Raw genomic sequence first — 11064 nt, forward strand, 5'->3', positions numbered from 1 at the left:
TCTCTGTCTACTCCACGCTCCATTCAGGAAAAAACACAGATGGAACGCATTTGTAGAAATTTGCCTGCTCTGCCCAACAGTCTCTAGAAGGTTCTGCCCAAGCAACAGGTATCAGTGGTTGCCTGCAGGGGGAGGAGGTTGAGGAGGTAAACTATTCACTGTAGACACCTTTCCAAGCATTTAAACATCTGAACCATGACAATACATCACCTGCCCACAAAGTGAGGAAAATTTTAAATAAATATACCATCCAGGTGAGCTGAGGCAGGAGGATCTTGAGTTCAAGGCCAGCCTGGACTACAGAGTGAGACTCTATCTCAAAAAAAATTCTCTGGTGGGGAGAGGGAGGGGTGGGGGGGCAGGGGGAGAAATGGTCCAAACAATGTATGCACATATGAATAAATAAATAAATATTTAAAAAATTCTCCTCACTTTCAGAAGAAGAAAAAAAAGTCACTGAAAGTCTGTAATTATATTGTTATATTTGTTGTCAAATTTAAAGGGGAAAAACAAAAACATGTTTTTCTTTTGCCCTGAGAACCATATGACAAAATCACAAAATCTACCATCCTGAAGCCAGAGCAGGAAACCTTAATGAATGAAAAAGACCCAGTGACAAGAACAGGGGAACTAGGAGGACCTCAGGCCATCTGGAGCCAGCCCTGCCACTGGAGCTTCAACAAGGTCCTCCCCCACATCACAGCTAGTGTGTGTGCACACTGTGCTCCAGGCACTGGGGTAAGGCCCTTTCCAGGGACTATGTTAAAGAATTTTAAAGGTGAACGATTGCAGCTCAGCGAGGTTGAGTCACTAGTCTCAGATCACACAGCTGATCTGGTAGGACCAGTTTGACAGCCTGCGCCTTTAAGCACTTCTTACCACCTTCTTGTACTCTCTTAGACAGGCATGCTCCCACCCAGGGCCACTTTGTAGCCCAAAGCATACCCTCTTACTTGTGGGGCTGTAATTCCCACAAACTGTAATAAACACAGTAAAATGCACATATCCAATATGATTCCTGTGACTGTGAGAATTTGGTTGAATTGAAATGCAGCTAATATAATATTACAACTTGAGGACTTTTCATTTTATTTTTATAATTTTTTTTGGTTTTTTGAGACAGGGTCTTGCTCTGTAGCCAGGCTGGACTGGAATTCACCATCCTCCTGCCTCTCCCTCTCCAGTGCTGGGATTACAGTTGTGCACTGCCACACCTGACTTGTGGATTTTATAAACTCAGTGAGGTATAAGATTCGCTCTGGTTAAGTGTAAGTCTGGTAAGTTGCTGTTATTCTGCTGACCCTGCCATGCCCTGGTTGTCCCCTCTGCTCCTTACAGTCAGTCCAGAGTCCCTCTCTCAGCTTCAGGGAGCCTCTGATCTATCTTTGGTGAGGGAATTTTGCCTGTCCTGGGCATTGCATGGAAATGGACTCGTACAACACGTCGTGCACGCTCCTGCAGCTTTTCACTGGCATGACAGCTGAGTTCCATCTCTGTGATGCACGTGTCAGTAGTTTTTTTGTTCCTTTCAAATCGCTGGCTGAACTCCATCCCAGAGCTGTGCCACGGTTCTGTGCCAACATTCCCCAGCTGTTGGACATCTGGATTGTGCCCCGCTTTTGACTAAGACGAACACAACCGCTCTGAGCATTGACGTCCCCACATCCTAGTGTTAAAAGAGCACGAGTCTTTGTTTCTCTTGAGAAGCTACCGAGGATGGGGTGGCCGGGCCAGATGGTTAGTATACGTTGAACTCTTTAAGGAGCTTCCAAACTGTTTTCCAAAGAGACTGCACTTCTTCATGTCACACCGGGTGGCTTAGAGGAACTCCTCTGTCAATTCCCATATTCGGTTTCTTCTTTGGCGCAAACATGAAAACATATTTATAAATGGGTTTCACCATTCCTCTAGGAAGAAAGACTGCAGCCTCGGGCTGCAGCCACACGCCACAGTGGAAAGCCCAAGACCCCTGCCAAGCACTGCGAAGATTCGCTCCCCAAGGCGGAACTGGGAACTGGGGAGAACGGCCCCGCCCACTCCGTGCGGGACTCCGCCCCAGGGGGCGGGGCTAGTGGGCGGGCCGAGAGCGAAGCGCGCACGTTTCCCCAGCTCCGCCCACTCCGCGAGGGAAGGGGCCCCCAGGGGGCGGGGCCGGGAGCGCGTGCGAATTCCCTAACCCCGCCCACTCCGCGCGAGACTTGGGCCCCGGGGAGCGGGGGCCAGGGGCGGGGCCTGGAGAGCGTGCGTTTCCCCAGCTCCGCCCACTCCGTGAGAGACTGTGCTCGAGGGGCGGGGCTGATGGGCGGGGTCTACAGAGCGCGCGTCCCCAGCTCCGCCCACTCCGCGCAGGACTCCGCTCCAGGGAGCAGGCCTGGGGGGCGGGGCCAGGAGAGCGCGCGAACCTCGCCGGGTCTACTCTGAGATGGGCGGCCTCTCTGGAGGGCGGAAGTAGTGGGTGGACCCCAGAGGGTGCCCTCAATCTCCAGTCCCGCTCACCCCTCGCCTGGCTCCGGCTCCGGGGGGCGGTACCGGGTAGGGCGCTGGGCTCCAGCCCCGCCCACCCCGCTGTGGCTCGCACCATGGTGGGGCTGCTGGCGCTGCTGGGCCCAGCGGGCAGAGTGAGCGTCCGTGTCCGGCCTCGCGCCACCTGGCTCCTGAGCGCTGTCACCCACTGCGCCCCGCCACCCCTGACCCTGGCCCTGGCTCGGCCGGGGACAGACAGCCGGCTGCTGCGCACTGCCCGTGGGGACTGCCGTGGCCATCAGGTAAGCCTCCCCGCCCCGACCCTGACCCTGATCTCCAGGTGTCCGGAGCGCCGTGCCAGCGGCAGGCCACCTCCACCGCAAGGACAACTGTGCACTTGCAACTGCCCGAAACCGATCATCTTCTGGGTTCCTGAGTCCCCAAAACCGTACAAGCCAAGGAAGTGATCCCCCCAATTAGCAACCTGAGAAACTGAGGCTCGGCTAGGTATGGTACGCTGCCCAAGGTCACAGAGTCCCCAGCAGAGCCTCAGTTTCCAAAGCGTCTGCCAGGACGGTGGTGTAAGCAGAGAGAATCGTAAGGGCCTGGACTTGGGATGAACTTCGTCATGTGGCCTTCGTTGTCCCTTTTGAAGTCCCGTTCACGCCTGTGCACTGGGCCCAGTATCTAATACCTCCCTGTGCTGCTGCTCCACCCTTTTTATCTAACTAGAAGAGCAGGCTTCCTCCGACCAGCAATCCATAGTGTGGTGCCCTTTATTATTTAATTTTGGTTTTCTGCCTTGAGTGCTAAGTGAAAACTAATTTCCATGCAGAACAGTAGGACCGCTTAAGTAGGTCTCTGTAAAGAAAGTAGTGGAGTTTGGAAATACAGGAGTGATGGGTCAGGACACAGAGCCGGGAGTCCTGCAGAGGAGTGCTTCGAGCTTGGCACTGTGGATGGGCCAGCCCTAGGGCCTCTGGGCCAGCTTGCTGACTGTCAGAGGGCTGAAAATAGCACCTTTCTGCAAGTCTGGTGGATAGCTCCAGAGTGAAGTAGGTCTGAGCACAGTGCCATGCCCCCAGCCTACTTGCTCTGGGCTCCTCGTTTTCATTAAAAAGCAGAGAGATTTGGCCAGTACCCTCACCTGCCTCCCACACAGGTGGAGGAACTTCCTTCCCTGCCCTCTCCTTTTCTGGGTGGCAGGTGCGCACAGGCCTTGTCTCTAAGGTGAGCACAGCCTAGGGATGTGCCACACACAGCAAGCTTGTCTCCTGGCGATTCTTTGTGCTCAGCCCAGCTTCCTCCAGGAAGCCTTCTCTGACCGCCAGTTGTGCCTTGGGCCCCTTTTTGGGCTCCCCTCAGCCCTATGGGGATGGCTCTTCAATGCATTCAGTATCTAGAACGGCCTCTTTTCTTGCTGTCTTTCAGCCACATCAGCCCTGTCGTCGTGGTTCCCCCCGCCCCGCCCCAGGCCCTGCACTGATAGGGGTGTGTGTATGCAGTGGGGATGAGTGTGGCCTCAGACTCCCAGGATTCCTGTCTCTGTTCGTTATTTCTGTGGCCTTGATTTAATGCTTTCACTTTTCGGTCTTTCAGTTTCTTTGTCTGTAAAATGGGACATTTGTAACTCACACTTCATAGAGTATGAATGTAAAATGAGATATTTGCTCTTGACGACTGGCACATCCAACAATACTGTTAGTGATTGTCATAATTATAGTAAACATAACACAGCCATAGGGCCCAGGAGCTGTCCTTGCTTCTCCTGCTCTCTGATAGAGGAGTGAAATCCAAATGGGATCAGAACTTAAGATACTTATCTCCCTGAGCAAACACTTCCCCATTGCAGGGGGAAGGAGGGAGGAGAGCCTGGCTTTGGGCAGAGCCGAGCATCCCCTGCCTGCTGTTCCTTGCTGCCTGTATTGGGAGGCAGGAGTGCCCAGCCAGTGCCAGGCATTTACTTAAGTGCATGAGAGACACGCCTGCCTGTGTCTTCAGCAGGAGGCTCTGCTATAACAAGGAGACAGAAAGGAACAGCACCCAAGTGATTCAACGTCATGGAAATCAGGCAAGCCCAGGCCACTTCTTAGGCAAAAGACCTGCTCTCTCAGCAGGCTCTGTCCTCTCCTCCATCAGTTCTGGCTTCCCTTATTGTCATATGCAGTGTCCTCCTCCCCTTGCCCTACTGGGTGTGTCTTCAGAGCACTGCTAGGGATTTAGTCTGTTGGTTGTACCTCTCCTCCCAGTAGACCTAAACCCCTGCAGGTTGTGTCAGTTTTCTTCATTGCTCTGTCCCTACACTCGGACACAGCCTAGCACAGGGAATACAAGAGGAGTAGTGCTGGGTTTGAGTCCCAGCTCTGACAATTAATCTCTGTGTGATCCTTGGTAAGTTACTCAACCTTTCAGGGCTTCTAGGATCCTCTTCTATTAAGTGGGGATGCCAGTAGTGCCCATCTCACAGGGGACGCTGTGAGGATCACTTGAATTAGTATTTCAAAGTACTCAGAACACTGCTTGGCACAAAGTCTACACATACCATACAGTGTTTATTATTACTTATCAAATGAATGAAAACAAGTGTCATGTCAAATGATGGCATCAACTTGTGGCTCATTTTTCCAACTTTCCTGGCCCTTCTCTCATATGGCTTTTTGTACTTTAATAAATATGGGGGGGTGGAAGAGGGGCATCTGTACACATGCGCTCTGCACTGAGTCCAGACACCAGGATGACAATGTTCCATTGTTGCTGTTTTAGCTTTTTTAGTCTCCTCCAGAGCGAAGATGGATGGATGCCTCCTGGCGCCCCTCCATTTCCTGCAAGCAGCCACTCCTAATAGAGACTTTTCTAGAACTCCCTGCCTGTGAAGGAGAGAAACGCTGTCTCCTGCCTCCTCTTGGCCAGCACCTGATCCCCTCCAGCCCTGCACCCAGGCCATGGCCAGAATGGGGCTAACATGGCTGGGAGGCCAGGCTCTTCCTGATAAACAAGCCCCACCCTCCTCTCCCCACAGATGGGACAGCTGCCAGAGCTGATAGGACTGTGTGCAGCCCCTCCGGTGCCAACACCGTGCTCAGGACGCTGATGGCAGTTGAAAGCCTTTTCATTTCCCACCTTGGCCAGGCCAAACTCAGTTGTGCCCCACACTCCCCTCCACAGGCCCATCATGGCTGCTAAGGGCCCTTTGTTCATGTCCCCAAGTTTGATAGAAGGCCTTCTAGCCAAAAACTAAAGAAAGAAAAAGGCAGCCAGACTTCCCACTACAGAATAAGCAGTATCTTCCACAAGACTACAGTAGGAACAAAACTGTTCAGTCATGACAGGCAACATCCTGTTAGTTTTAAACAGGGTGGCCCAGGAAGGCCTAAGGTGACATGTGACAAGGGCCTCTCTCAGTGGAGGGGACCTCCTGGAGGAGGTGGCATTTCCATTTCCATCTGATGTAAAACAGAGAACACCCATCCCCCTTCCCGGCAAATCCTTTGCTAGCAGTAGAGAAGGCCAGCCAGGAGAGTGTGCCAGGCAAGGCAGGAGAGGTGAGCAGGGGCTGGCCTGGCTATCCTGGCTGATCGCCTTAGAGTCACCTGGGGAAGGGGGGCTCATGGCAAATTCCAGGGCCCATCCTACCCACCAACATCTGCAAAATCAGAGGCTGGGCACACAGACATAGTACAAATGCAGAAGCTTTCTAGATTGGCACCACTCAGAGTCTACCAGCAGCATCACTTGGGCCTCCTTGGAGCTCAGGAGGAGTGCAGCATCTTGGGCCTCACACACCACAAATACACATGCTCAGTGCGAGCCCCTGCTCCAGGCAATGGCTCCCACACTAAGTCAGGAGTCAGGCCTGGAGGCCACAGACACCCCAGGTGTGCCTGATGGGCTTGGAGGCTGCTGCTTAGGGACCCTGTATCATTTCCCTTTTATCCCGGGGAGTCCTAACCCAATCTACTGGGAAATGTAGGCTGGTGTGCTCCTTCCCCTTGCCTTTGCAATGTGGCTCAGCTTCAGCACACTCTAAAAATACAGGAGGAAAAAAAATATATACCGGAGGGAACCATCCAGCTGCAGGATCACTAGATCCAAAGCACAGACAAATGCACGCCACCTGCCGGGCCCAGCTGAGGACTATAGAGAAAACTTTTGTCTAAAAGTGCTCTCTTATTGAGGTTTACTTTTTTCGATTCCAAGGGTGCTGGGGTTTTTGATTGTTTCTCACAAACATTCCAGGCTCAGCAGGCGATGAATAAATGGTAATAGCTGCCACGTGCAGTGAATGATTTCTCTGCAAGACCTGTTCGGTGTATTGTCCAGGAACTGGCCTTGCCTTTCTCGGAATCAGGTCTCGGGTGTAAATCTTGATCCTGGAAGTAAATATACCGTAGCTTTTGCTCCGTTTTATCTCGCTCAACTCTCCTCTTTTGGTAGCATCATGGCATGGTGATTGTGTGCCTAAGCTGCAGGCTCAGGTGGCCTGGGCTCACATCTTGATGACTTTGAGCCAAATAATTGACCTCTGGGAGCCTGTGCCTCTCCTCTGTGAAGTGTAGGAGCTAGTATTGAGCTCCAGAGTACTGTCAGGAGGATGAGGGGAGGAACAAAGAGAACACGGTAGAGGACTGCCTGGCTCAGAAAAAGGTTCAGTAGAGCATCGCTGCCGTCCCCAAGTGCATGAGCACTGGTATATCAGTCGCTCTTGCTGCTCTAACAGATGGCCACACACACACTTACCTTGCAGTGCTGGAGGTCAAGTCCAAGACAGTTCTTACTGGGTAGAGTCAAGGTTCCTTCCAGAGGCTGAAGGGCAGAACCCACTTCCTGCCTCTTGCAGCATCTACAGGCCACCTGCTCTCCTTGGCTGTCACCCCCACATCCACAAGCCAGCAGCACACCATCTCAGATGTGCCTCTGCACCTGCCATCACCTCTCTCTCTCTCAGACACTGACTCTCTTGCCTTTTTTTGTTTTTTCCTTTTAAGCAGGCACTTTACCGTTCAAGCCACACCTCCAGTCCATTTTGCTCTAGTTATTTGGAGATGGAGGGGTCTCACAAACTATTTGCCCAGGCTGGCCTGGAACCTCAATGCTTTTGATCTCAGCCTCCCAAGTAGCTAGGTTTACAGGCATAAGCCACTGATGCCTGGCTTCTTGCCTCCCTCTTTTCCCTTAGAAGGATCCTGTGGTTCCATCTTAAGAGCTACAGAGCCCTTTTGCCATGTAAGATGATATGCTCCAGGGTTCTGAAGATTAGGACCTGGACATCTGAAGCCATCATTCTGCCAACCATACCTAGGACCTAACCTTTGGCTGCACTGCAGTGACTAAGCGGGCCCACTGAGTAAGCAGGACAGCAGCCAACCCCTGGTGGGGTGGGGAGAAGCCGGTGATGACCATCCATGTAGAGCCTCCCCTTTGGCTTGTGCACAGGACACCAGCAGAATCACCCAGACAACAGGCAGTCACACCAACAGCACAGAGGAGAAAAAGCAGAGCAAATCACAGCAGCTGAAAAAGATTTTTCAAGAATATGGGGCTGTTGGCGTGTCAGTGCACATCGGAATCTCACTCATCTCCTTGGGCATATTTTACGTGGTTGTTTCAAGGTAAGTTTGGTTTTTGTTTTTTGTTTTGATGGTACTGGGGTTTGAACCCAGGGCTTCCCACTTATGAAGCAGGCACTCTGCCACTTGAGCCGTGCCCCCAACTCAAGGTAAGATTTTTCACAGTAATAAATACTTGTTTCTTACTGTCACCTAGATTCTATGTGGATGAGAACTCTGTTTCTAAGGTTTGTTCATGCAGCAGGAGCGGGAGGGTAAATGAAGAGGGTAAAGGAGGGCAAGTATGGCTGAGGTACTTTCTATACATGTGTGAATATGGAACACTGAAACCTGTTGAAGTCATTTCATGAAGGGGAGTGGAGGAAGAAAGGAGAATAATGGAGGGGATGAACCAAACTGGGGTACAATATATGTGTATATGAAAATGTCACAACAGAACCCCCCCTATATAACTATCCTATACTAATAAAAATGTTTTTAAAAAAATACTGTCAATCTTATAGCCAAGGTAATTTAATCCCTGGCTGTACTAATTGTTTTCTTTGCCTCTTCCCACCTGCCAGTGGTGTAGATATGTCTGCGATCCTGCTTAAACTTGGATTTAATGAGTCACTGGTACAGTCAAAAATGGCAGCAGGCACGAGCACCTTTGTGGTGGCCTATGCGATCCACAAGCTGTTCGCGCCAGTGAGGATCAGCATCACCCTCGTCTCTGTGCCTTTCGTTGTCAGATATCTTCGGAAGGTGGGACTTTTTAAATCTCCATCTGCAAAGCCCTGATGAACACCTCAATTGTAGACACTGCAAACCTCTCTTAAATCACACAGTCTGGATTGAGTTTAGGGTTGTAGTTTGGGGAGGAGGGGGGAGGGGCTAGTTGTTATGTTCTCATGGAATAATTTTATCTTTTCCAGGAAAAATCAGGTTTTTGAATGAGTATAGATTTTTTTGCTTTAAAAATTTTGTTAATGGTGTTCATATGACTGTATGTTTTCTAAAATGTCAGTGAGACACCACGTAGGAGCTAACATCTCAAAACCAAGCCATCTACAAAATGCCCCTTCGAGGTCATTGGTGAGGTCCATCTGCAGAAGCTCCAGGGAGTTCATCTTTGCTCAGGTTCTTAAAAAGCAATGATTAATTTAGCTGGTTTTTTAAAATTCCCCTTCCTCTGACTTGTCCGCCACAGCCTGGAGTTTAACATGCAGCAAAACAGCTGTCAGAGATCTAGCTAATGATGCAAAACTTGTCGATCTCTAATCGTGATCTAAATTAGCATCAGGCCCTTGACATCCATTACACTTATCTTGGGAACAGGAAAAGCAGATATCTGGTGACTCCAAAACACCGTCAGCTCTGGATATGATGGGGCTAGATGATTTGTTAGGCCAGGGTTCTTTGTAACATATGGACACCTGGCCCAATAGTAAAAAGTATTGCTTGGTTCCTGATGTCCATATTCACAGAGACTTTTGGATACTGACATTTGAAAAGCTAAGACAATCTTTACTTAACTCTCTCAAACTTCAGTCATTCCAGAATTGAGGCAATGTTTACACTGCATCACTACTTGTATTTTTAAATTATATGAAAGATTTGTATCACTTCCCATAAAAGAAAATCAGTAATGCTTGTTATAAATGAAAGTAATCATGCTGGGGAGAGTGGAAATGGGCAGGTGTAATTATAGTCCACCAGACCAGTTTTACTAGGAAAAGACCAAGTTAGGGAGACTACCATAGAAACCCAGGACCCAAACTGAGACTTCCTCCTCTAAGTAGCCAGGGGCAGACAGTTGGGGAAGGGATTCCCTCCTGTGGGGTTCACATCATCTATGTTCTGTGCTTTGCTAATGCAGGGCACTTGCTCTACACTCTGGGGCCCAATTTTAAGTCTGTTCTGCTGCATGGTTGAAAGAGTTTCACTTATCTGGTTCACCATGCCGGGACTGTTTTGTTTTTTAAATATTTTATGAATCAGAAAACTAAAGGAACTCACTGACCATACAAGTTCTAATGCGATCTGGCTGTTGACAGTTCACTAGTTAATCCATCGTGACCCATCAATTATCTGTTAACATTTAAAAGAATTTTCATGCAACAGATTCTGTTTACAAGATCTTTAAAGTGGAAATGTTTTTTGTTTTTGAAACAGGGTCTCACTTTGTAGCCCATGCTGTCCTCAAACTAATGATCCTTCTGCCCCAGCCTTCCCAGTGCTGGGATTACAGGTGTCTACCACCATACCCGTTTTTTTTTTTTCTCCTTTTAAAGCAGTTAGATCACTGCCAAAAGCTGTTACTGATTCAAAACAGGAGCTTCCCCAGCTCTTCCAAACACACCCTGGAAGTGCCTATTTTGGAATCTAACTCCAAGGCCATCTCCATAGCTGAACGAGATGCCTAGTACTGGTATTAGTAATTCCTCATACGGACTGGACAGAGCCTTCCCGTCTGCTCGTGTTTCAACAGTCATTTGTGGGCTGGCGGAGTGACTCAAGCTGTAGCATGCCTGCCTAGCAAGCATGAGGCCCACAGTTCAAACCCCACTAACAGCCAAAAAAGAACAGCCATTTGTTAGCTTCAGGCTGCTATTCACTATCCAGTCTCCAATCCGAGCAATACCATTGCAATAAAAAGCTGATCGAGGGCCCTAAAGGCTTAGGGGCTTATTAAATCCCCAATTCTGATCATGCGTTCAGAGTAATGGGAGTGGAAGGGACAAGCAATAGAACTAATTATACCAGAGAGCCACCTCACTACCTTCTGAACCCCAAGCGCCCCTGTGGTGGCAACCACAACAGAAAAGTTACTAGAGAGGATGGGGTCAAAGGATCAGGGAACTGAAGCATTTTGTTACACTGTTTGTTCATGGAACTAGGGGAATGAAACTGAACTAGTTTTAAAATGTAAGCCATTGTCTGCCTAATTTTTTAATCTGGCTGGCAGTGAGCAGCTGAGATGCTGTGACACAAATAAACATCTTTGTAGTCTGTGGCCTTCTTCCTCTTCTGGTAAGCCATGATTGCTGTGGGG

At 49.7% G+C, this 11064-nt stretch overlaps 1 protein-coding gene across 1 annotated transcript; it reads left to right on the forward strand.

Moving 5' to 3' along the window:
* The first annotated feature begins 2381 nt into the window (after window positions 1–2381).
* Window positions 2382–11026, forward strand: Fam210b (family with sequence similarity 210 member B). The gene is made up of 3 exons (XM_020170145.2): window positions 2382–2765; window positions 7897–8072; window positions 8594–11026. Exons 1-3 carry the CDS (start codon window positions 2580–2582, stop codon window positions 8808–8810), a joined length of 579 nt encoding a protein of 192 aa, XP_020025734.2. The 5' UTR covers window positions 2382–2579; the 3' UTR covers window positions 8811–11026.
* Window positions 11027–11064: the final 38 nt, after the last annotated feature.

The sequence above is a fragment of the Castor canadensis genome, chromosome 5 (assembly GCF_047511655.1).
Source record: "Castor canadensis chromosome 5, mCasCan1.hap1v2, whole genome shotgun sequence".
NCBI lineage: Eukaryota > Metazoa > Chordata > Mammalia > Rodentia > Castoridae > Castor > Castor canadensis.

Coding starts and splice junctions, on each gene's coding strand:
- Fam210b (XM_020170145.2), top strand. CDS start 2,580: ATGGTGGGGCTGCTGGCGCTGCTGGGCCCAGCGGGCAGAGTGAGCGTC. Junction 2,766..7,896: donor GGGACTGCCGTGGCCATCAG/GTAAGCCTCCCC, acceptor GCTTGTGCACAG/GACACCAGCAGAATCACCCA. Junction 8,073..8,593: donor TTTTACGTGGTTGTTTCAAG/GTAAGTTTGGTT, acceptor CCCACCTGCCAG/TGGTGTAGATATGTCTGCGA.